This window comes from Sapajus apella, unplaced genomic scaffold (assembly GCF_009761245.1).
Source record: "Sapajus apella isolate SASKATOON/1434 unplaced genomic scaffold, GSC_monkey_1.0 scaffold209, whole genome shotgun sequence".
NCBI lineage: Eukaryota > Metazoa > Chordata > Mammalia > Primates > Cebidae > Sapajus > Sapajus apella.
Window position 1 is genome coordinate 102,448 of NW_022437149.1, and position 26,381 is coordinate 128,828.

At 44.0% G+C, this 26,381-nt stretch overlaps 1 protein-coding gene across 6 annotated transcripts in view; it reads right to left on the reverse strand.

Moving 5' to 3' along the window:
- Positions 1 to 19,074, reverse strand: part of PHC1 (polyhomeotic homolog 1) — a 28,805-nt gene extending 9,731 nt beyond the window's left edge. Inside the window, exons 1-8 of one of the 6 annotated variants that reach the window (XM_032270362.1) lie at positions 18,757 to 19,026; positions 17,186 to 17,194; positions 15,147 to 15,307; positions 13,382 to 13,492; positions 12,202 to 12,282; positions 11,517 to 11,666; positions 10,475 to 10,630; positions 1,224 to 1,716 (exon numbers count right to left, since the gene is read on the reverse strand). In XM_032270362.1, the coding sequence (XP_032126253.1) occupies positions 1,224 to 1,716; positions 10,475 to 10,630; positions 11,517 to 11,666; positions 12,202 to 12,282; positions 13,382 to 13,492; positions 15,147 to 15,307; positions 17,186 to 17,189 (1,156 nt within the window). In that variant the 5' untranslated portion in view covers positions 17,190 to 17,194; positions 18,757 to 19,026. Of the gene's footprint in view, positions 1 to 1,223; positions 1,717 to 10,474; positions 10,631 to 11,516; positions 11,667 to 12,201; positions 12,283 to 13,381; positions 13,493 to 15,146; positions 15,308 to 17,185; positions 17,827 to 18,756 lie in introns of those variants that run through there. The other 5 variants (XM_032270364.1, XM_032270361.1, XM_032270365.1 and 2 more) reach the window with 5 other exon arrangements.
- Positions 19,075 to 26,381: the final 7,307 nt, after the last annotated feature.

The following is a 26,381-nucleotide window of genomic DNA, read 5'->3' on the forward strand; positions in this document are numbered from 1 at the left end:
CACATCCCTGGAACACAGCCCAGGGACTGACACTTCAGAAGCACTTAATATGCACTGAAAGAATAGATACCCAGAGTTAAAGATAGCAATGTCTTCCCATCGATGACTTGGATTTTACAAATCATCAGCTTAGATCACCATCTAAGAAGTCTTAAGAGTCAGCACCTGTGAGCGCTGATCTAACTCAGTTTCCTCCATTGTAAACTGGGGTTCACAATCTCTGCTTCTCCATATTGTACCAGATTGCCCAAAGATCAAAGCATGTGATAAGAAAGGACTTTAGAAACAGAATTGCTACAGTATGTAAATACCAAGTATAGTAATAAGTAAGTAACTCAATTTTTTGTGAGTAAATTATCTAAATATATCAACGACTAAGGTGCTAGAAACAAAAAAAGGCAAAGATCAACATTACCAAGTAAGATATACACATCTAACCACATCTAACCCGCAGTCTGAAGGCAAGTATAAACTATCAGAGTCTTCCCCTGTTGCCCGGGCTGGAGTGCAGTGGTGTGATCCTGGCTCACTGCAGCCTCTGCCTCCCCGGTTCAAACTTTCTCCTGCTTCAGCCTCCCAAGTAGCTGAGACTACAGGCATGCACCACCACACCCAGTTAATTTTTGTGTTTTTAGTAGACAGGGTTTCACCATGATGGCCAGGCTAGTATCGAACTCTGACCTCAAGTGATCCACCCACCTCAGCCACCCAAAGTGCAGGGATTACAGGTGTGAGCCACCGCACCCCGCCTCTCTGTCTAGTAGTCTTAAGTGCTCTAAGGCATTTGTACTGTATCTGCTCTACAGTGGACCAAGTAACCACATTAAACAATGAGGAGAGAATTCATCCCTCATAGTAAATGTTAAGTTACACAAAGACAGGGAATCTGCTTTCCAAAAACGTATCCCTAGTAATTCCTAGAACACAGTAGGCAATCCAGTAAGATAGGATGAATGAATAGGCAGTGATAAACTGAAGAACTCATGGCCTAAGAAAGTGGACACGGCAACTTGGAAGCAGACGACTGCCTGGTAGAAACAGTTAAGATCTGTTTCTGTCACTTGTCCTCCTGACCCTGAACTAATATGTTCAAGGCTGATACGATTCCCATTCCTTCCACTATTTAGGGGCCAACAGAAACAGGCAGGGGGAAGGCAAAGAATATACTCTGAATATTTCACATGAATTCTGAGAGAATAATGACATTATGAGTGACAATTTACCTGAGCTAATAAGTGTCTGACTGGGCGCAGGCGTGGCTGTCCGTGTCAGGTTCATGCCCACGTTCTGCTGCCCTCCACCATCTGCTTCTGCCTTCTTGGCTGCTGCACTTTCTGCCTCTGTCTGGCTGCCCTGGCTCACAGTCACTGTTTGGGCTGCAGGCAAGGGCTGCACTACTCCTGTGCCCTTCCTGGGACAGCTCCCACCACCCATTCCTGAGGAAGGCAACTGACCCAGGCCACCATGTGCCTGGCCACCTCCACCTGGACCCATGGACCCTGGGATGCTATTCCCACTGCCTCCACCAGCTTGACTAAGGTTAAGGGACTGGCTTGAGGCCCCAGAGGAAGCCTGTGCCACAGCCAGGGCCTGGCTAGAGGCCTGGGAGAGGCCAGAGACAGGGGAGGCTCCTGGAGGAATGGCCTTCTGAGTTGAGCCTTGCATTTGAGGTCCTTGGGCTGAGGCCTGTTGATTCCTTACTGCCAAGTTCTGCACCTGAAAGACAGGAAAAAACAGATTGAGAAAAGGAGGACTAGAGGCATGAAGGTCAAAGATTTAAAAGCAGCCAAGACAGCTATTGTGTCATATTCCACAGACTACCTCAGCTTGAATCTCTGCCTTTACAATATACTTTAAGGCCTTCCTACCTCCTAGGGAGGAACTCTGGAACCATATCTGATTTTTCAGCCACCTTCATTCACTAGCAAGTTTATCATCAAGTGTGGTCATGTATTCCTTCAAAGTATCTCTTCAGTTATCCCTCTCCTCTCCATTCAATCATTCAGCACCTCCCAAAAACCTACTATGCTTCAGGTACTGCACTGGATACTGGAAATGCAGAGGAAAGACACAGTCTGCTCTTAATGATTACTTTCTACTAGAGAAGACAAAAAAAATGATCAATTATGATACAATAATATGCATAGATATGCACCCAGTACCATAGGAGTACAGAGGAGGAAGAACAACTGAGACTGGGGAGATCAAGGAGGGGCTTCCTAAAACAAGTGAAATTGATCTGACCCTTAGTAGGTAACGGTGAAGGTGGGGGTTTAAAGATATTGGTAACAGCATTTGCAAGACCAGAACCAAAAAAGGATTATTATTTAGGCCAGGCACAGTGGCTCACGCCTATAATCCCAACACTTTGCGAGGCCAAGGTGGACAGATTACTTGAGCTTAGGAGTTCGAGACCAGCAACACTGCCTCTACAAAAAACACAAAAAAGTTAGCCAGGCATGATGGCAAACACCTGTAGTCCCAGCTACCAGGGAGGCCAAGGTGAAAGGATCACTTGAGCCTGGGAGGCAGAGACTGCAGTGAGCTGAGATCCCGCCACTGCACTTCAGTCTGGGTAACCGAGTGAGACCCTGTCTGGGGAAAAAAAAAAAAAAGGATATTATTTTTAAATACTATAAAAAATATGTATAATTTCTAAAAAGGCTGTGAGCATTTTTCAAAATTATAAATACTTCATTATGTTTGGGTAAGTTATCAAGAATGGAAAGAAATGAACCTTAGAAGGTAGGTTGTGGCTAGGGAGGTAGGAAGGTGTTGGGCCATCAAGGGCCTGATGTGCTGAAATAAGGAATCTGAACTTTAGTTTGGGAACAGCAAGTTTATCTGTCTTACTCATCGTTATATTCCAAGCACCCGGCACGGTTCCGGCACGTCAGTACTCCAAAATATGGATAAAAGTAAAGAATGATGTCTGCTTAACTTATTATAAGAAGCCAATAAAGGTTATTAATCAGAATAAACATTTGTTTATACATTTATACATTTCTGATGAAAGTATAAATCAATACACTTCCTATTTTAGAAAATATTTGTTATCATATCCTAAAGTTGAACATTCACACACCCTCTAACCCAGGAATTCCACAAGAGAAACTCTTGCCATGCACCACAGGAGGCAGATATAGGAATGTTCACAGTGGCACTATTCATAGCAACCACGACGCGGAATCAACCCAAAGGGCCATCTACAGAAGAGAAGATTATAAACTATAGTATATTCAAACAATGGAACAGTATATAGAAACTACAATTAATAAACTACAATGACTGCAACAAAACAAATGAATTGTGACAATATGTTATTAAGAAAGCACTTTCCAGAAGTATACATACAGCACAAGTACCTTATACATTTCAATGCAATTACAATATATATATGGTGTCTGGGGTTTGCTTCAAAATATTCCATGGGTGGAGAAGGTCCTGAATGCACCGGCCATGTATCGATAATTGTTGGGGCTGAATGGTAAGTACATAGGAATTCATACTTTTTCTATTTTTGTATATGTTTAAAATTTTTTATAATAAAAAGGGCTTTTTGGAAATATTGAGATGCAATAAAACTATATAAAAAGCACCCAAGGGAAGAACAGACTTAGAAATCAGAAAGCTCATTACTATGGGCAAGAGAAGGCAATAGATGAAACTGCATACTGCTTATTACATTATTAAAAATTACTAAATAAATTTTAAAAGGCTATGACGAGACCAACTGTGAGAAAGTGTCATGACCCAAAGATTAAAAAATAATTAGTAGTAAAAACATATATTTTCTTATTTTAAAAAAAGAAGTTGGTCGGGCGCAGTGGCTCATGCCTGTAATCCCGGCACTTTGGGAGGCCAAGGTGGGCAGATCACAAGGTCAAGAGATCAAGACCATCCTGGCCAACATGATGAAACCCCGTCTCTTCTAAAAAATACAAAAATTAGCTGGGCATGGTGGCATGCGCCTACAGTCCCAGCTACTTGGGAGGCTGAGGCAGGAGAGTTGCTTGAATCCAGGAGACGAAGATTGCAGTGAGCCGAGACTCCGCCACTGCACTCCAGCCTGGTGCTTGGTGACAGAGCAAGACTCTGACTCAAAAAAAAAAAAAAGAAGTTAGTAAAAGTTTCCTGATAGTAATGCAGAAAAGAATTACAAGTAGGTAAGACTGAAGTCAAGAAGACCGTTTAGAAAACTAGTACAATAGACTGGGTGCAATGGCTCACACCTGTAATCCTAGCACTTTGGGAGGCCAAGGTGGGCAGACTCCCTGAGCTCAGGAGTTCAAGGCCAGCAGGGGCAACATGGTGAAACCCCATCTTCTACTAAAAATACAAAAAATTAGCCGACACAGTGGCATACGCCTGTAATCCAGCTACTCAGGAGGCTGAGCCATGAGAATTGCTTGAACGCAGGAGGTAGAAGTTGCAATTAGCCAAGATCGCATCACTACGCTCCAGCCTGAGCAACAGAGCAAGACTCTGCCTCCAAAAAAAAAAAAAAAAAACCTAGCAATCCAGGTGAAAATAATGAAAACCTGAATTCAGGCAGGAGCAGTAAAGAAAAGAAGAGTTGATGGCTTTTGAGAGATATTTACAAGAATCATCAGAATTGGGTGCTAGAGCACATAATATTATCTGGCAATTATTAATATCTAGGTTTTTCATGAGCTTCATTTCCATAATGGCTATTTCAAACTTTCCCACTCTCTCCCTGTACCTCAGACTACCTTGTCTTTCTTCTCCTACTCTTCACCTCTTAAAGAAAACAAAAACCATTATATAAGCATTACTTCATCAGTTCCATCACCAAATCTATACATTTATCTGCATACACACCCATCTCCCTTGTCTTCTCCTTCCTATCAAAAGGCAATCAATCCTGTGCACTCTGTATCCCATCTCCTTCTGTCACCTCAAGAAGCATATAATATCTACTGCCTCGTCTTCCACCTCTCCCTCTCCACTGGCTACCGCATCACCATGTATGACCTGCCCATTCCCCTCTCCAGTTCCATCTTCCTTTCCTAGTGCTGCTAAACTCTCAATAGCTGTTTATAGTCACTGTATTCATTCCCACAAGCCATTCACAACCCTCAAACTCATACTACTTCGGATTCACCACCCCTCAAGCTCAACTGAAACAGTTCTCTCCATATTAATAAGGCCATCTTTCTTTCTCTCTCTACATTAGAAAGAGTATGTTCCCTGCCTACACACACTCGCATTCATGCACACATGCACATGTTGTAACATTTGGTTCCCCTGCCTTCATGAAACTACAGAGTCCAGATTTTCCTATCTGCTGCTCTTCCTCATTCCCTTCTGTCAGCCCATTACCCTCTACCAATCTTGAACGGCTTTTCCAAAGGGGGTTTCATCCTACCTCAGGGTCCCATATTAAACGTTCTTCTCTTCAATCCATACTATCACCCAAGGCAATTTTTTTTAAGACGAAGTTTCCCTCTTGTTGCCCAGGTTGGAGTGAAATGGTGTGATCTCAACTCCGGGTTCAAGCAATTCTCCTGCCCAGCCTCCCAAGTAGCTGAGATTACAGGCATGCGCCACCACGCCCAGCTCATTTTTGTATTTTTAGTAGAGATAGGGTTTCCCCACGTTGGTCAGGCTGGATGGTCTTGAACTCCTGACCTGCCTCGGCCTCCCAAAGTGCTAGGATTACGGCTATGAGCCACTGCGCCCAGCCCCTTTTTTTTTTTTTTTTTAAGACAGAGTCTCATCTGTTACCCAGGCTAGAGTGCAGTGGAGCAATCTCAGCTCACTGCAACTGCCACCTCCCAGATTCAAGTGATTCTCCTCCCTCAGCCTCCCGCGTAGCTGGGGCAATGGGCAAGCACCACCATGCCCGGCTAATTTTTTTTGTATTTTTAATACAGATGGGGTTTCACTATGTTGGCCAGGTTGGCCTCAAACTCCTAACCTCAGGTGATCCACCCACCTCGCCCTCCCAAAGTGCTGGAATTATAGGCATGAGCCACAACACGCTGCCTCCCCACACAATTTTAAACACTGAAGAGGGTGAACTAATTTAGTAGATGAGGAATTTCAATTATCATCTATATGCCTGCTACTCTCAAATGTTTATCTCCAACCCAGACCTCTCCTCTGAGCTCAAGAACCGCATAATAAAACTGCAGTCTCAGTATCTCCTCAGGGATGGCTCACAGGCACTTCTAAGTCTGCATGTCCAAAACTGAACATCACTCTAAGTACACTTCTACACTCGTCGTCTCATAAACAGCACCGCCAGCCACCCCACTGCTACGTCAGATCTCGTATCTGGTATCTCCCTCAATATCCACATCTACTAAATTAGTTTACCCTCTTCAATGATTTTTCTGTTATCCTCAAATCTATGCATTTCTGTCCATCTCCATTGCTACCTCCCAATATAAACACCATCTTCCTTTAACTGTTAGAACAGTTATTCTCCCTTCAGTCACATTCACACCGTATCTGTTTAGTCTCCATAGAGGAAATCACCATGGCATTTAAAAAGCAAAACAAAAGAAAAATATATTCAAATTTCTCCATGATACTTCCATATTTAAAATCCTTCTACAGCTTCCAATTGCTTTTTGCAAAAAGCCCAAAATCCCTAACACAGCCCCCAAGGCCCTGCAAGATAAGGTTCCTCCTACCTGTTTAGCCCCACTTTGCCAAAGTTCAAGAATACAAGACTTTTTTTCTTTTTGAGACAGAGTCTCGCTCTGTTGCCAGGCTGGAGTGCAGTGGCGCAATCTTGGCTCACTGCAACCTCCGCCTCCTGGGTTCAGGTGATTCTCCTGCATCAGCCTCCCAAATAGCTGGGATTACAGGAAACCACCACCTAGCCCAGCTAATTTTTGCATTTTTAATAGAGACGGGGTTTCACCATGTTGGCCAGGTTGGTCTCAATCTCCTGACCTTGTGATCCGCCCACCTTGGCCTCCCAAAGTGCTGGGATTACAGGCGTGAGCTACCACCCAGTTGAATATAAGACTTAATTCCTCAAACAAATCAAGTTCCTTCCCTCCTCAAGGCCTTTGGACACAATGCTCTCCTTCCACTTCCTTATCTGGCTAACTTCTACAGACCCCAAGTTAAATGTCACCTCCTTGACTGCTATACCCCATACCAAAGCTAAATTAGGTCCCTTTCTAGATTCTCAGAGTACTCAGTAGTTTCTCAATTATTTCCGCATTCAGGTGATTATTAGTTAAATGTCTGGTGTTTCAATGGTCTATGATCTCCACAAATGTAGTTATCATGACTTTCTTGGGCGTCCAAGGCTAAGAAATGTTTGATATATTAATAAGAGTAGTTACTCCTAAACACTCACTGCGTCCTCCTCACAACACACCCTGAGGTAGTTACATTACAATACCTATTTTACAGATTTTTTAAAAAATGGTAACAGAAAGATGTCAGATCATTTGCACAAGCTCACATAGTAAGTAGTGGAGCTGGAATCTGACCCAAAAATCAGATGCATATTTTTAACCACTGCTCTCTGTTCTTCCATATATTGACACTCAAATATCTGATGAATGAATGGGTGGATAAATCGAAGAACCAGATACAGAAATGGGACCAATCTCATTCTTGGCTCCCACTGCTACCACCATAGTCTAAAATAAAGCCTTGCCTTATAGTTAGATGACCCCAAGAGTTTCTTTGCACGTTCCCTAACTTATCTTCTTCAGAAACTCTTAGAACAGTTACTCTCCTGTAGTTCTATAGTTCTTTCTAAGTACTTTCCACATCCGTTAATCTGCTGTTCAATAGCTAGCAATGGTCCCTGAAGCCTAACAAGTTAACTACAACCTCCTTTACTTGGTTTGTATGCCCCACACTAGCAATGACCTCTCTTCTATCATCAGGCCTGTTGATTCTATTTAATGTATCCCTTCATCTCCAATGCCCACCACACATACTCATACTTGAATATATGACTACACTCTCAACGCTTGCTGTTCTCTCCTCAGTTTTCTCACTTCAAATCAAATCCAGTCATCCTCCAAGACTCTGCTCAAGTATCCCAATAAGGCATTGCAAAGTAATGAAACCAACTCTTTTCCAAACTCATATGTCACTCCAAGTTAGTATTTTGTAGTTTAGCACTTTCTTTTTTTTGTTCTTTTTTTTTGAGACAAAGTCTCACTCTGTCACCCAAGCTAGAGTGCAGTGGCACGATCTCGGCTCACTGTAACCTCCGCTTCCCGAATTCAAGCAATTCTTCTGTCTCAACCTCCGAGTAGCTGGGACTACAGGCGCACACCACCACGCCCGGCTAATTTTTGTGATTTTGGTAGAGATGGGGTTTCACCATATTGGTCAGGCTGGTCCCAAACTCCTGAGCTCAGGTGATCCACCCCACCTTGGCCTCGCAAAGTGTTGAGATTACAAGAGTGAGACACCACGTCCTGCCTAGCTTAGCACTTTCATTCTCCAAGCTCTTTAAAGACCCGACTCAATTTCTTTTTTATTCCTGCAAAATTTCTTTTTTTTTTTTTTTTTTTGAGACAGAGTCTCGCTCTGTTACCACACTGGAGTGCAATGTTGCGATCTCCCTCCCGGGTTCAAGCCACTCTCCTGCCTCAGCCTCCCAAGTAGCCAGGACTATAGGCGCACGCCACCACGCCCAGGTAATTTTTTTATTTTTAGTAGAGACGGGGTTTCACCATGTTAGCCAGTATGGTTTCAATCTCTTGACCTCATGATCCACCTGCCTCAAACTCCCAAAGAGCTGGGATTACAGGTGTGATCCACTGCACTCAGCCAATCCTGCAAAATTTCTAACACAGTTATTCCTTGGTATCCACAGGGGATTAGTTCCAGGCCCATGGACATTAAAATCTGCACACATTCAAGTCCATTTTATAAAACAGAGTAGTATTTGCATATAATCTGTGTACATAGTACATTTTTCTGTATACTTTAATCTCTTAATTACTTATGAAATCTAACACAATGTAAGTACTATGTAAATAGTTATATACTCTGCTGTGTTTTTACTTGTATTATTTTTTATTCTTGTATTGCTTTTTTTTCCCCCAAATATTTTCAATCTGCAGTTGGTTGAATCTGCAGATGTGGAAGCCCCAGATGCACACCCTGCAGGTACGGAACCCAAAAACAGGGAGGCCAAAAGTGCACATAGGAAGAACTCAACATTTTACCAGCTTACTGATAAAGGGATGAAATAATTATTGTAACATCCTAGGGCCGGGCGCGGTGGCTCAAGCCTGTAATCCCAGCACTTTGGGAGGCCGAGGCGGGTGGATCACGAGGTCAAGAGATCGAGACCATCCTGGTCAACATGGTGAAACCCCGTCTCTACTAAAAATACAAAACATTAGCTGGGCATGGTGGTGCATGCCTGTAATCCCAGCTACTCAGGAGGCTGAGGCAGGAGAATTGCCTGAACCCAGGAGGCGGAGGTTGCGGTGAGCCCAGATCGCGCCATTGCACTCCAGCCTGGGTAACAAGAACAAAACTCCCCCCCCACCAAAAAAAAAAAAAAAAAAAAAAAAAAACATCCTAGGTTGTGTCCCATCCATAAGAAGCTAAAAATTCAGGCTCAAAAATACATGTATTTTGGGAATAAGTCACGGGAAGTAAGGGTGAGAAAGACCTTTACACGAAAAAAAGCGAACAGGAAGTGGAGACTAAAAGTTGAGAACTAGAGTAACTCAAAAACAGAAGCAACCAAACATTCCTCCAGTGACTCAGCCAGGTCAGCTTTACATCTAACTAACAGAAGAATTCCCTCAACAATCTCTTCTCTTCTGACAGTACTGTGAGAGAATTAAGGCTCTCCAAATAGCCGAGCATGGTGGCTCACACCTGTAATCCCAGCACTTTGGGAGAACGAGGTAGGCAGATCACCTGAGGTTGGGAGTTCCAGACCAGCCTGATCAACATGGAGAAACCCCATCTCTACTAAAAACACAAAATTAGCCGGGTATGGTGGTGCATGCCTGTAATCCCTCCCAGCTACTCAGGAAGCTGAGGCAGAAGAATCACTTAAACCCGGGAGGTGGAGGTTGCAGTAAGCCAAAATCATGCCATTGTACTCCAGCCTGGGTAACAAGAGTGAAACTCTGTCTCAAAAACAGAGCAAAACAAACAAACGAAAAAAAAATTAAAAACACGAAAAAATACTCTCCGAATAAAACTGACTCAAAGAGGACTAGAAGGATGGTGAGAAAATTTACCCTATCTTGAAACTAAGACGTCCCAGATCCACATGACTATTTTCATTTAAATCTCCTTGTCTTTCGAACTCAAATTAACTCAAAGGTTATATGGGATTCAAGTGCTATGGTGATCAAAGGAAGGAAAAACAAAAAACAAAAAAAAATAAGAATTCTGCAAAGTGTAATGGGGCAGAGAAGGGTGGACCCAGGTCGATGGTCATTCTCTTCATTCTGCCCAGTGCCCACCCATAGGTAAAGTGGTTGCCACAAACCTGATCTGCATCTGCATGAACTCCAGGAGACTGAGCAGATGGCACCTCCTGCTGGACTGCAGCCACTGCACCATTAGGCATCAGGATGAGCTGGGAGGCCAGAGGCACATTCCGACCCAGGGTTCGGTTTACCTGCAATAGGTTTCCCAGCTGTGGCTGGCAAGGAGAGGAAGAGAAAGAGCAAAGAAGACAAGAAGGAAAGAAGAAACAGAAGAGATGGAAAGGAAGGACCACAAGACAAAATAAACAGAAGATATTAAACAGCTGTGCCCCGCCCATTTCACACCAACCCAAGAGCCTCATACTCTCCACATGCGATGAATCATCCAGAAAAAAACCTAGAATGCATAGAAAACTACAGATTGATGTCAAAGAGTCACACATCAAAGAAGTAGAGAAAATTAGGATTTTAGAACAAGTACTTTTATATAGTAAGTAGGTGGGATAACACAGAATTTGTATACTTGAGCCATAGTTTTAAAGGTAGATTATATCTAACACTAATTTAGTCAAATGTTAGGCCAACATTTTCTAGCATAAGATTTTAATTTAATCTACAGGCTACCTGTGAACACGGAGCATCACTTCTAGGGTAAGTAAAGTATGGGAAGCAGATCCCAGCTTGTCTCAAGACATCTGGGTAACCATGGTTTAAAAAAATGGCTTTTGGCCGGGCGCAGTGGCTCACGCCTATATCCTAGCACTTTGGGAGGCTGAGGTGGGCAGATCACCTGAGGTCATGAGTTCAAGACCAGCCTGGCCAACATGGTGAAACCCCGTATCTACTAAAAATACAAAAATTAGCTGGGTGTAGTGGCGCATGCCTGTAATCCCAGCTACTTGGGAGGCTGAGGCAGGAGAATCGCTGAAACCCAGGAGGCAGGGCTGTAGTGAGCAAGATCGCACCACTGCACTCCAGCCTGGGTGACAGAGCGAGACTCTGTCTCAAAAAAAGAAAAAAAAAAAATGGCTTTCACTCAAGTCTTTGCCAGGGCCAGACAATTTTGCCCCTGGGACAATGGTGACTGCATCTGTGGCTTACCCGTAGATACATCTGGGCCTGAGACTGGTTGAGGGGTGGGGAGGTGGTGTTCCCCAGTAGCACAGATTGGGTCAAGGTGGTAGCACTGGGAGAGCTCACACTCTGGGATCGGCTGATGAGCTGGGCGGCCGATGTGGTGGCCAGATTGATCTGTGTGGTATAGAAAGGAGCCAAGACTAAGGATTTAGGAGAAGTAAAAGGAAATGTACATGACTGACAAATTCAGAGTCACACAGTCGAGAACAGAATTTTTCACTTTCAGGGAGTCAGGGGAAATGAATAATGTCTTCCTATCTGAAACTGTCATCCTGGCTACTGTAGGGTATTACCGAAGTGAAAAAACCCAACAGTCTCTAACCACTAGTGTTAACAGTTAAGAAGACAAAACACTGAAACAGAACAGATTTTACTTCTCTCGTTGAAGGGTCCAGGAATTAGTCCCTTTATTTTGTTATCTCCTCCTCTTCCCCAGGATTTGCTTTTCTTTCTTCCTTAGACTTCCTCTTTAGAGACTCCAATATAGATTAATGTTGGTTACTTTCCCTTGTACTAATAATATTCTCTACTTAAGAGCAGTAACCATTGATGGCTCAAAAAACACTCTCAGATCAGCAACACAAAGTAATTTAACCCAGAGACAAAGACCCAGGCAGAGAAGCCTCTCAGTGGAAGAGGCAGTACTCACTGAGGCCTGGGTAGTGGTAGTCTGCTGCTGTGTAGTGCTGGTGTTTGGGGAGCTGGCCTGCCGACTGGCAGCAATTGTGGCCTGTTAAAGGGAAAGGGAAACAAGAAATAGCAAAGACAGTGAAGGAAAAAGCCCTCAGTCTTCTAGTGATAAATCACAAGCATGAAACAGAGATTTCACGTTATGAACAGAGAGATTCCACTCTAGGGTAAAAAAAGTATATTCACTAGGCCAATAGTCCTCACATTACCACATATGTTAACCAGTTAGGCCCACATAACTCTCCTGGGGCAGAGAGGCAACCTGTCCTGCTCACACTCTCTTTTAGGTAGAAAAAGATTTTTTTTTTTTTTTGAGATGGGAGTCTTGCTGTTTCACCCAGGCTGCAGTACAGCGGCATGATCTCAGCTCACTGCACCTCCGCTTCCCAGGTTCAAGTGATTCTCCTTCCTCTGGAGTAGCTGGGATTATAGGCATACACCACCACGTCCAGCTAATTTTTGTATTTTTAGTAGAGATGGGGTTTCACCATATTGGCCAGGCTGGTCTCAAACTCCTGACCTCAAGTGATCCACCTGCCTTGGCCTCCAAAAGTGCTGGGATTATAGGCGTGAGCGAACACGCCCAGCTGGAAAAAGATCTTTTGATCGGGTCATATCATGAGTCAATGAAAGTCTAGTTCCAAGGCATCCAATATAAATATAATGTGAACCACATATGTAATTTTCTACTATGCAAATTTTTAAGAAGTAAAACAGGAAAAGTTAACTTGCATAATTTATTTAACCCAATATAAAATATCACTTCACATGTAATTAATATTTTTAAATTACTGATATTTTACCTTTTTTGTACTTAGTAGTCTAGCTCTAAAATCTTATAAAACATCTCCATTTAGACTAGCCACATTTCAAGCACTCAACGACAGTATGTAGCTAGTGGCTAACATATTAGACAGTGCAGGTCTAGAACATAGCCACTCTCGATCTAAAAAGTGATTCTATAGTTCTTACTGCAACCCCAGAAGCTAAGATGCATCCATCCTCCCACAGGACAGAAGGCAGAGGAGACTGTCTGCAGCCTGGCTTAGTGTAGGATGCAATATGCCCAAAAAATCTTCCCTACCCACCTGTAGTGCCTGTCCCCTCCCTCTCGGGCCAGCTGGCTGCTGACCTCTCACCTGCTGGACGGCAGCCAGGCTATGCAGCTGGGCATTACTGAGCTGCTGCTGGAGCATGAACTGGTGGAAGTACTGAGCTGCATTGGGCTGCCGCTGCAGTGCCTGTAGAGCCTAGGAAAAGAGAGAGAGGATAAAACATTTAGAATGGACCACTCCTAGCTCCTAGTCTATGTAAATCACTGTATTTGTGTGAAAGGTGGCCATGGGAAGGACAGAAACCAGAAAAGATGGGAGACTGGGCTAAATTGTCAACAGCTTATTTTCCTTTATTTTTTTAGAGCAAGGTCAACTTGCTCCATCACCCAGGTTGGAGTGCAGTGGCATGATCATAGCTCACTATAACCTCCAACTCCTAGGCTCAAATCATCCTCCTGACTGCCTCAGCCTCCCAAGTAGCTAGGACTACAGGTATGCACCACCATGTCCTGCTAATTTTTTTAAACTTTTTTAGAGATAAGGTCTTGCCGTGTGACCCAGGCTGGTCTTGAACTCTTGGCCTAAAGAGATACTTCTGCCTCAGTAAGTCTATATAGTCCTTTAAAGACTGAAAGAAACAATTACAGTCATATACAAGAGTGGTCACAGCAATAGGCTATACTGTATAACCTACGTGTACACTAAGTCATGTAATCTGGGTTTGTGTAAGTACACTCTATGACAGTCACACAACTACATATCACCTAACAATACATTTCTCAGGATGGATTCCTGTCATTAACTGAGGCATGACTGTAATTCTACGGTTTATTCTCATATGTAAGAAAAGTAAATCAGTGCAATTTACACAAACTCTGATTCCTCCACCTGGGAGCTGGAAATACATGCCATAGCAAAGACCAGATAGCTTGAAAATAAACAAGATGTCGATGAATGTAAAGACAATAAGAAAAAAAGCTGGGCATGGTGGCGTGTGCCTACCGTTCCAGCTAGTCAGGAGGATAAGATGGGAGAATCTCCTGGGTCTGGGAGTTTGAGGCTGCAGTGAGCCCTGACAGCACCACTGCACTCCAGCCTGGGTAACAGAGTTAGAGTTATCTCAAAAATAATAATAATATTCAAAGGAGAAAATGTAGAAGTATATTTTAGGTATACAGTAAAGATAATACAGCCCTAATGGGTTGGAAATAACGAAAAAATAAATAGTGGCTTCTAAAAGATTTCATCAGGTAAAATTTTCAACGAATTCAACTAATTGGCATTTTCACCCATCTAAAGTACAATGCTAATACATATTTATAAAATGAAACTAGTATTTTGGTTTTAATGCTAACTGGACTTTTCTGTATTCTTATTCTTTAATAATTAGAACTATTTGCATAATATGTATAGTTATTCTAGTAACCAAAATATTTGCTAAAAGACCTCATTCCCTAACAGAATTAATAAAATCATGGAATTTGCTATTTGTTTAAAAATAAGTCTCTAAAGAGTTCCATGATACTTCTATTACTCAAGGGGATTTACAAGAATGGCCAAAGATTAAAAACCTGGCAATCCAGGGTGAGAAAGGGTTAGTCAGAATCTAGCTACATAGACTGAAGTTTATTTTTTAAATCCTTATTTGAAAGACTGGATTTCCCTGTTTGCTTGCCCAAACCTCTATAAACTCCTAAGAGTCTCAGAACTGGAAGAGACCTTAGTCATCATCTAACCCAACATTCCCCAGTTTGTTGAAAAAGAACTGAGCACAATTATTTTCCAGCATCACTGCCTATACAAGTCAAGACTCACAGACCACTGTCCCTCAGAGCCAAGCGAGCCTCACCTGCACTGCTTGTCGTTCATATAGTGACATTTGAGCTATCTGGGGCCGAGAGCTGCCCCCTGAGCTGGAACTCCCATTGGTGGAGTTGGAGTTCTGCTCGCTCTCAGTCTCCATGATAGTGGTGGTCCAGGGTCCCCAAGGCTGGTGCTCTGACTCAAGACCTAGATGGAAGCAACAAAAGGTTAAAATTTATATCTTGATCCCAAGCTGTTATTTCATGTTACTATTCAAGAACACGGGAAATCCATAAGTTATCTACGAATCTTTCTCCTCTTCCATAAGCCATGATTTCTCATCTTAGAACTCCCAAATCTTCAATACACTCTTGCAACCATGTCTTCCCCATGCTACCATCTTTTGAAGCTACGCAGTCTCAGAAGAAACAACCTTTACATATTCCCTCATGGGTGTCATTAAATAAAATGGCCAGAATGTGAGATGGCACCTTACAACACCAAAGCCAGCTTATATTCCCACAGCACTTTTTAACAGTTTAAAATCTTCCCACTTAAAATTTTGGTTATCTTATTTTTGTCTCCATCTGCATTGTTATCATCCGAATGAGTCACCATTTACTGGTGAGCCACTAGTTGCCTCCTTTCGCTGGGCTAGGCACTTCAGCTATATTTTATCTCTCATAGCAGTGCTGTAAGGTAAACACTATTATCCTGATTTTACAATTTTGAAAATGAGGTTTTCTGAGGTTGAAGAAATTGTCCTAGTAAGTATCAAGTCTTCACACTAATACGTGCTTCTTCAAACCAAGCTGTGATTAAGGCAGTGTCTCTCACTATGATAGTGAGTACTCATTATCCTCATTTTATGGAGGAGGATCTTAAGATACAAACACATTTACTGGGTCATGGAAGGTCATAAAACTAGGAGGCAGAAGAGCTCACCTGCAGCCCACATAGCCCAAATAGCTGCCTGGTTCCAGCTCAGGCTACTAATAACACCTCGGGCATGTCGCTTTCCCTCCTTATACCTGTTGCCTCACTGCAAAGAAGGCTTCATACTGACTGTAATATACCATTTTAAGAAATGACTCCTGGCCGGGCGCGGTGGCTCACGCCTGTAATCCCAGCACTTTGGGAGGCCGAGGCGGGTGGATCACGAGGTCAAGAGATCGAGACCATCCTGGTCAACATGGTGAAACCCCGTCTCTACTAAAAAATACAAAAAATCAGCTGGGCATGGTGGTGCGTGCCTGTAATCCCAGCTACTCAGGAGGCTGAGGCAGGAGAATTGCCTGAACCCAGGAGGCGGAGGTTGCGGTGAGCCGAGATCGCGCCATTGCACTCCAGCCTAGGTAACAAGAGCGAAACTCGTCCTCAAAAAAAAAAAAAAAAAAAAGAAATGACTCCAGAGTATGAAACATAGAAATATACACAGTGAAAATCCTCAAGAAAGTAAGATGCAACTTTTTAGTCTACTAACAGTGTCAGAATTTACCCACTGGGGACTACACTTAAATTTGCAAAAAGACACATATGAAAACATTGCTAAGAACCAAGCAAAGAAACAAGAGATGAGAAGAAATATTCTTCCAAAGCAGCACTAAATGACAATAAGGTGTTTTTACTCATTCCTTTGTTTTTCTCTTTTGTTACGCTACACACTATTTTCTCTACTTCTGAGGCACTGGGCTACTAGAAATATCAGGTCACCAAAATGCTATTTGGCTTAAGAATATAAACATCAAACCAGAATTTCTGCTAAGGGTTGTCAATAGTTTTATTAGGGTGAATGGATTGGTTTAAGATTGCATCCAAAACAAACAAACAAACAAGCAAAGTAAACAAAATCAAACTGCTTGGCATTGGCAATAAAGCTGAGGATATTTCTCACTATCATTCCCAGTATCATCTGATCACACCATTATCCCCCCAAATCTTTAGTTTCATTTAGGACTAGAAAATGTCACTGCAAACATGTATATAACCCAAAGAGTACACAGGAAAAATCATAATCAGCTTCAGCTAGTCTACCTTCTCCCCACATCTTTTGCCAAAATATCAAAGCACTAAACGGATACAGACCCATGAATCCTCATTATCAGCATGTGAAGAAAAAAAGTGGGTAAGGATTAGAGGCAGCACGGCATAGTTTTATAGGTTACTGGATTTAGTTCACTGGACTCAGAGACATGAGACCCCTTTACTAGGTATAGAGACCATAATGTCTACATTCCCATGTGAAAATACTTACAAACTGTATGACCCCTCGTCTCCCCCAAAACTGAATTCTTATTAGTAATTTTTGTTTTGTTTTTGGATTGTGAAACAGAAATAGAGATGTAAAGGGACCAGCTTAAAAGTCTCAATAAAATCAAAGAAAATTCCTATCAAAACCAGGATTCCTGGATCCCGGGCACATAACTGTATTCATTTGTGATCAACATTATGATTACAAGATTAAATACAAAAAAAAAAAAAAATGAAGACAACAAACAGTTTGGGCAGCACCAGGAATTAAAATTTTCAAAATTAAACTGGAAGAGAGTAAGAAGCTGATCCACAGATGTCCCCAGAGTAGCTAAGCCACAGTCATCCTAAAAGGTAGCATGTAGGCGTACACGGGTTGGATAGGCGCACAGACCTACCGAAGGGAGCTAGAAAGGGACACTGAGGTGGACTTGGTATTGGGTCGAAAGTTGGAGGACGTATCCCTAAGCATGAAACTCTTTTTTTTTTTTTTTGAGACGGAGTTTCACTCTTGTTATCCAGGCTGGAGTGCAATGGCGCGATCTGGGCTCACCGCAACCTCCGCCTCCTGGGCTCAGGCAATTCTCCTGCCTCAGCCTCCTGAGTAGCTGGGATTACAGGCACGCACCACCATGCCCAGCTAATTTTTTGTATTTTTAGTAGAGACGGGGTTTCACCATGTTGACCAGGATGGTCTCGATCTCTTGACCTCGTGATCCACCCGCCTCGGCCTCCCAAAGTGCTGGGATTACAGGCGTGAGCCACCGCGCCCGGCTAACACGAAACTCTTATCATGTAGAAAGGATGGGACATAGGAAAGGGGAGGGGAGACGGGGTTGGTTCAGGGAAGACTGTGCCAAAGACATGGTAGTAATCAGGAGAACAGGGAGAGTAGACGCCCAGGGGTCCTGGTTCTATATGGAACCTTGATGGAAATGATGTTTCAAAGAGAAATCAAATACACCGGGCAAAGGGGGTGGATCCGGTGGTGCGCCGGAGTGAAGTGACCCAAGTGAGCAGGGACATGTGCATACAGATAGCAGGAGACGGGCAGAAGTCAAGGAACCGGAGGCTGGGGAGCCCAGCGGACCACGAAAGCAGGGAGGTAACCGGACAGCATGCTCGGCTGAAAGGACCGAAGTCAGAGAAGGAAACAAGAGTAAGAAAACGAGCAGTCCGAGACAGCGAGGGGGACGGACAGACAGCATGAAGCGCAGCGGAATGAAGAGCCAGAGGACTCGGGCAGGCAGAGCCGAAGGACCGCAGGGCTCAGCGCCAGCGGTGGGCAGGGAAGCAACTGGGGAGGCACCTGGGGCGTCACGCAGACGAGGTGGCTGAGGAAACATCCCGGCGCGGCCAAGCCCCCCGAGGTCGTGCCCCTCCCCGGCCCTCGGTCGCCCGGTTACCTTCTCGCCTGGCTCCGCACCCACGTCCTTCCCGGGGGCGTCCACCTCAAGTGCCGGGGTCCCCAGTCGCCAGGCTGGGCTGGGGGCTCGCTCGGCCTCCGCGGCGGGCTTCCCTCGCCTCCTCCCCTTCCTGGAGGGGCGGGGGCGCCGAGGGCGGGGTGGGAGGTGCCCGGCGCGGCCGCGGCTCCCCGCCCCTCCCGCCGCTCCGGGTGCGGGCCCGGCCGCGGCTCAGCCAGGCCTCCGGGGTTCGCTCCGGGCCTGTCACTTCCTGCCCGGCCGAGAAGGTGGGGGCCGCAGGCCGGGGGCTGCGGGCCGGGCGAGAGGAGGGGGCTGCGGGGAGGTGCTTCCGGGGCAGCCGGACCCCTCCCCCGTCCCCCCGCCTCCCCTCGGCGCCCTCCGCCCCCTCCCTCCCGCGCGTCCCTCGCTTCCTGCCGGCGCCCGTTGCCATGGCGACGCAGCTCCGGGCCTCTGCGCTCCAGGCCCCGGGGTTCTTTCCTCTCTCGCTCTCTTTCTCCTCTTTCTTCCCCCCTTCTTTCTCTCCGAGTGCTGCTCGCCGGTTGGGGGGACGGAACTAAGAAAGTGCTGGCCTCTAGTGGGGGAGAAGAGAGGGAGGTGGGAGAAGGGAGGGAAGTGACGTGAGAAGGGGAGAAAGAAGGTATTTTCTGGAGCCGCTGCGAACAGGGGTAGAAAGAAAGGATCAAAGGCACCAACAGGCAGAGAGGGAGGAAGAGCGAGGCAACCACCCTAGAGAAGCGGTGGACTGGGAAGGAAATGAGGCAAAGGAAAGGAAAACTTTGAGAGCAAGGAAAGAGGTTGATTGTTCAATCCCTCACCTCAACTCCAAGAAGGCGGGAAACAACGCTGCAGAAACAGCGAACCCATTCGCAGTTGACTTCATTTTCTTTCTTTTTTTTTTGTTTTTTTTTCTTGGGAGACGGAGTTTCGCTCTTGTTACCCAGGCTGGAGTGCAATGGCGCGATCTCGGCTCACCGCAACCTCCGCCTCCTGGGTTCAAGCAATTCTCCTGCCTCAGCCTCCTGAGTAGCTGGGACTACAGGCACGCGCCACCATGCCCAGCTAATTTTTTGTAGTTTTAGTAGAGACGGGGTTTCACCATGTTGACCAGGATGGTCTCGATCTCTTGACCTCGTGATCCACCCGCCTCGGCCTCCCAAAGTGCTGGGATTACAGGCTTGAGCCACCGCGCCCGGCTGACTTCATTTTCAAAGCAGCAACCTAGTATAACTTCCTTTGGATGGCATTTAAGTTTGTCATTTCAGGGATTTGTGTGTGCTTCCATTTAAATATATGCATAAGAGTTCGAATGACAAAAACGGGAAAACGCCAGAGTATAGAGAGAGATGGAACAATGGGGCTGTTTCTGGGAACGCTAAACATTTGATGGGGGAGCCTTTGTCATTGTATTTATGATATCAATTTACCGGTTTTTAATTATTCTCTCAGTCCTTCAACATTCCATAAGTATTTATAGAGCACCTACTATGTGCTAAACCATGGAAGCTTGCATTGCATCAGTGCACAAAACAAAACTGCCTTACTGCCTTCATTAACCTTTACAGAGGGGCTGGAGGATGCCTCGTGGATTAACAACTGGGATTGATGCTGCTTCTCTTGCTGTCGTCCTAGCCTTTATTTTCTCTTATCAATCCACCCTTTTTCTCTCCTTTAAAAGCCCATGCATGGTGTGTTTTTAGAGGAAAAATAAAAGTATTATCTTTGCTTATAAATTCTATCCATTTAGATTTTGCTTTGAGAGAGGAGTACTTGGACTCCAAGCTCTTAATTTGTGGCAGCCAGATTTAAATCGGAGAACGATCTCTGCCAGGCTTCTAGGAACTAGTCAGACAAGTACGGGCGGGAAGAAACCGGAGGGCAGCCAAAGGACTGGAAAAGCGAAGACATGGGGTTTGAGGAGGTGAAAGGGTGTGTTGCCAGGCCGTGTGATGACAGCCTTTGGCTGAGGATGAATTGAAAAGATTCCGACTGGGACAACTAGTGGTGGAAACGAGGTAAATAAAGCATCAGTTGTTTAATTCACACCTGGATTTTTGGCATGTCAAAGGAGTTAAAGCTTTCTTGCAGAAGTTTAGAAATGGATGTTGAGCCTAAGCGGAATTTTCTAGCACCAATGAAAAAAAAGCATCTATAGATTTTTCAGATTATACAACATTAATGTCAAGAAACATGACTTGTGCTTCCTTGGTTTCCCTGGGAGAATGATCACCGTTAAGTGTCTAAAGAAGGTTTATAAGCTATTCCAAGAATAAGGAATGCAGATGCCAGAAGGTATGCACTTGTTTTTCAATAGCCTATGAAACTTGCATACCAGGAGGGTAGGTACATGACCATATTGCATTTCAGCCTCCTTACAAATGGAGCAGAATAACTGCAATTGCATATAGTTAACATTCTACCGCTGAAGATTTTTTTGTGTGCTTACTGGGTCACCGGCTCCTACAGCTGCTCGATAATGTTAGGGGGATAAACGATAAATATTTTGTTGCGTGCCTCTTGTAAATTTATCCTGAGAAGAATCTGTCATGGGGCATGCTATATTGACTATAGGCCGGTAGTTTAACTTTTATATGTAAAGGTGTGTGTTCCATATGCCACAGTATTCTTTTCAAGTTCATTTTTCTCCAAGTCAGGCCAATATTCTAAGGTCATAGGTCTAAACAGTTTCCACCGAAAAAGATTTAGTATAAAAAATTTATCAACAGCAAAATAAAGATATAGGAAAATCTTCATAAGAAAATCATTTTCATAGACTCAATCAGCTTGAGAGCAGGCATTGAAGAGCTTATCTTGGTCTAAACAGCAAAACAATTTGTGTTCCTAGAGAATACTCAACTGACTTTTTTTTTTTTTTTGAATTTTTCTAAACTTTCTCATTTTCATTTAATGACTCTGCTGGAATTAGTCTTTTCTTTTTCAAACAGAATGGTTCTTCTGAATGGAGGCTACATAATTTCTTTACTCTGCATAACACTGAGGGCCATTAACCTAAACAGGTGAGAAGGAAAAGCATTTAATCTGGCGTATAGAAATTGAAGCCCTCCTGCAAACTTCTCCAAATAAGGAAGGATCCTGATTTTAAAGGATATTTGGCAGCAACTAACGCAAACAGATTAGAAGGTAAGCTAATAAAACTTCTCATATCAACTGAACATTGCTTAAGCATTCCTCAAGCTTCTGTAAACCCAGCATTCTGCAATAAATTGTGAAGGAAGAGATGTCCTCTACCCAAAGGTGTTAGCATCATTGGCATGTGTCTAACTACAAATCATCAAGTAAGAATGTGTGACCATGTTTTTGTGCAAATATGAATAGGAAGACGTAGAAAAAAAAGAAAATCATGACCTTACCCTGCCCACCATCAGCTGTGGCTGTGAACCACCATACACATCCCACCCATATCTCACTATAATTCTGCATGCCACTTTAAGGTCTAGTTGGGAGAAAATGAAGACTGAGTGGATATATGGGCTCTTAGATATTTAAAGCAAAAAGGCAAAAAAAAAAAAAAAGAAAGAAAGAAATTTAAAACCAAGCCCCTCAGGTGGGGCACGGTGGCTCACACCTGTAATCCCAACACTTTGGGAGCCCAAGGCAGGTGGATCACCTGAGGTCGGGAGTTCGAGACCACCCTGACCAACATAGAGAAACCCTGTCTCTACTAAAAATACAAAATTAGCTGGGCATGGTGGTGCATGCCTGTAATCCCAGCTACTCGGGAGGCTGAGGCAGGAGAATCGCTTGAACCCGGTAGGTGGAGGTTGCGGTGAGCCAAGATCACGCCATTGTACTCCAGCCTGAGCAACAAGAGCAAAACTCCGTCTGAAAAAAAAAAAAAAAACAAAAAAAAAAACCTAAGCCCCTCAATTTTCAGTGAAGAAAATTGAAGTCTATGAAGTCTAAATGATAAATGTAGAAGAGGGATATTTCATAATCCCTAGCAAACAGAAGATGTCCAATAAATATTAGTTAACTGAATTAATTTCCTGGATTCTTGCCCTTCTCTCATAGAAAAGAATATGAAATTAAAAGATATAAAGATACCTCTCATCCCTTCTACTAATACCTTCCGTAGTTCCTTTCCTCAGGCAGAAGTTTAAAATTAACATACTAATTGGTCAGCCCAATAGTCCAACCATCATTGCCCACAAAAAATATAGATGTACCGCCACATCCTTAAGGAGCATAAGACTAACAATAACATACACTTCATCAGTTTAGACAGTTATAATGATGACAAATTATGCACTTTCCCTTAACTTTGGTTTGCTTTCAGTAAAACAGGGCTAACAGTAGTTGGTGTAAATAAGTGAGATGTTTATAAAGCACTTCACGTGGGACCTGATGCATAGCACAAGCTGTTATTAATTTTCCTTAGTAACTAATATGTTTTTATCATCACCAAATATGACTAAACTACCCTTTATGTTTTATTCAGCTGACATCACAACCTTATTAACTCACAATTTAGTTGAGTTATGCATTAATTAGTTCATGAATTTACTATTATTTTATATGAAAAAGAGTATTCCCGGCTGGGCGGGGTGGCTCATGCCTGTAATCCAAGCACTTTGGGAGGCCAAGGCAGGTAGATCACTTGAGGTAAAGAGTTCGAGACCAGCGTGGCTAACATGGTGAAACCCCATCTCTACAAAAATACAAAAAAAATTAGCCGGGTGTGGTGGCGCGTGCCTGTAATCCCAGCAACCTAGGAGGCTGAAACAGGAAAATCTCTTGAACCCAGGAAGCAGAGGTTGCAATGAGCCGAGATCGTGCCATTGCATTCCAGCCTGGGTGACAGAGTGAGACTTCATCTCCAAAAAAAAAAAAAAAGAAAGAAAAAGAATATTCCCTTCCTTGTCTACTAAATTTACCTCTTTCAGGCTTAAAATATGTCTTCTAGTCTCCTATTTCAGGATTTAGGGAGCAAAACCATGGGGGACTAAGCACTAAATTTATACCTTATGGGGTTGTGTGTCCTAGGCCAAGAGAGCCAGATACCTGGGAAAAAATCTACAGGAAGAACAATTCAAAATATACCTAGAGCCTCCACTCATGGCTTCACATATGTTATTGCATTCAACTCACTCAATAACCTTTTCTGCTAGCTGTTTTTAATCTTTAATTTACAGATGAGGAAATTAAAGCTCTAGAAGATTAGGTAAGTTGCTCAAGGTTCATGGGGTAATAAGTAACGGAGTCAGAATTTAAATTCAGGTCTGTCCAACTTCAAAGCTCATAACTACATTACATCCTTCACAGTGTGAAAATAGAGTGTTGCAAAAGATCTGATTAAAATGCTTAGCACATACATAAATGTTTGCACAAAGAAGCTTGGCATTTGCCATGGTAAATACCTGCAATGGAAGGCCCACTCTGCCTTTGTTAACTAGAGAAATAGCTCTAGTTATCGGTCTGTAAAGACCCTGTGGAGATGTCTCTGCAGAAAATAGAGATGTATATATTATTTCCCTAAATTCTCTGTTTCCTCTCTTGTCTACTGATAAACTGTAGTAAGCAGAATAATGCCCCACACCAAGGATGTCCCCCATCTGTGAAACCTGTGAATATGTTATGCTCCATGGCAAAAAGAAATTAAAGTTGCAATTGGAATTAAGGTTGTTAATCAGTTGACCTTATGCAATAGAGAGATTATCATGGATTACCTGGGCAAACCCAGTGGAATCACAAGCATCGAAGGAGGCAGGAAAGACAGGTTGAATGATGTGAGAAGTATTTAACCTGTCATTGCTGTCTTTGACGCTGGAAGGGAGCCGCACGCCACGTAATGTGGGAAGCCTTCAGAAGCCAGAGAAAGCAAGGAAATGGATCCTTCCCAGAGCTTCCAGAAAAGAACACCACCCTGCTGTAGAGGCGTGTCAGACTTCTTTCTTTTCTTTCTTGTTTTATTTATTTATTTTAACTTTTATTACATTCTTTTTGAGACAAAGTCTACTCTGTCACCCAGGCTGGAGTGCAGTAGAATGATGTCAGCTCACTGCAGCCTAAACCTCTCAGGTTCAAGCAAGTCTCATGCCTCAGTTTCCCAAGTAGCTGGGATTATAGGCACCTGCCACCACACCCTGCCCAGTCAATTTTTTTTGTTTTTTTGGAGACCGAGCCTTGCTCTGTCACTCAGGCTGGGGTGCAGTGGCACATTCTTGGCTCATTGCAACCTCCACCTCCCAAGTGATTCTTCTGCTTCAGCTTCCTGCCTCCCATGTAGCTGGGACTACAGGTACACGCTGCCATACCCAGCTAATTTAGAAGAGACGGGGTTTCACCGTGTTGCTCAGACTGGTTTCAAAATCCTCAGCTCAGACAATCCGCCCTCCTTTTTTATTTTTTTTGTTTTGTTTTGTTTGTTTTAGACAGAGTGTTTCGCTCTTGTTACCCAGGCTGAAATGCAGTGGCGTGATCTCGGCTTACCGCAACCTCCGCCTCCCGGGTTCAAGCAATTCTCCTGCCTCAGCCTCCCGAGTAGCTGGGACTACAGGCGTGTGCCACCACGCCCAGTTAGTTTTTGTATTTTTAGTAGAGACAGGGTTTCACCATGTTGACCAGATGGTCTCGATCTCTTGACCTCGTGATCCACCCACCTCGGCCTCCCGAAGTGCTGGGATTATAGGCGTGAGCCACCGTGCCCAGCTTACTCTGTTTTTTTTTTTTTTTTTTTTCTGAGACGGAGTTTTGCTCTTGTGGCCCAGGCTGGTGTGCAATGGCAATCTCGACTCATCGAAATGTCCGCCTTCCAGATTCTCCTGCCTCAGCCTCCCGAGTAGCTGGGATTACAGGCATGCACCACCACACCTGGCTAATTTTGTATTTTTAGTAGAGACGCAGTTTCTCCATGTTGGTCAGGCTGGTCTCGAACTCCCGACCTCAGGTGAACCGCCTGCCTCGGCCTCCTGAAGTGCTGGTATTACAGGCATGAGCCACCGTGCCCTGCCTAGGACATTTTTGTTTTTAATTTTTTCGGTGCATAGTCCCTGATCTCTATGTGCTGCGCAGTGCAGAGCAAACTGGCCCTTGTTTCAGGCAATTTAAACCTTCTTTTCAGATGCTAAATTCCTCCTTGTGATACTCTACTGGCTAAGGGACAAAAGGCTTACCAGGCATCCAGTTCTCATTACAGTCCATGGCTGTTCTTATAAATCTCATAGTGTTTTGGAGGGGAAACCTGCATTTGGTGTACCCACCTTAGGGCAGAGACGTCTGAAACTCTAAGATTGGACCCCACAGGAGAATGCTCCCTGAGTTCTGCGAAACTTAAACTCTCCAAACAGGATGCTCTTGGCAGGTTCTGAGGTCTAGTATTAAACCCTCTTTAGAATTTTCTCTTGCAGACCAGGCACGTTGGCTCACCCCTGTAATCCCAGCACTTTGGGAGGCCAAGACATGCGGATCCTTTGAGGTCTGGAGTTCGACACCAACCTGACCAACATGGTGAAACCCTGTCTCTACGAAAAATACAAAAAAATTACCCAGGTGTGGCGGTGCATGCCTGTAGTCCCAGCTACAGGAGGCTGAGACAAAATAATTGTTCACTCCGACGAGGTGGAGGTTGCAGTGAGCCGAGATCAGGTGTC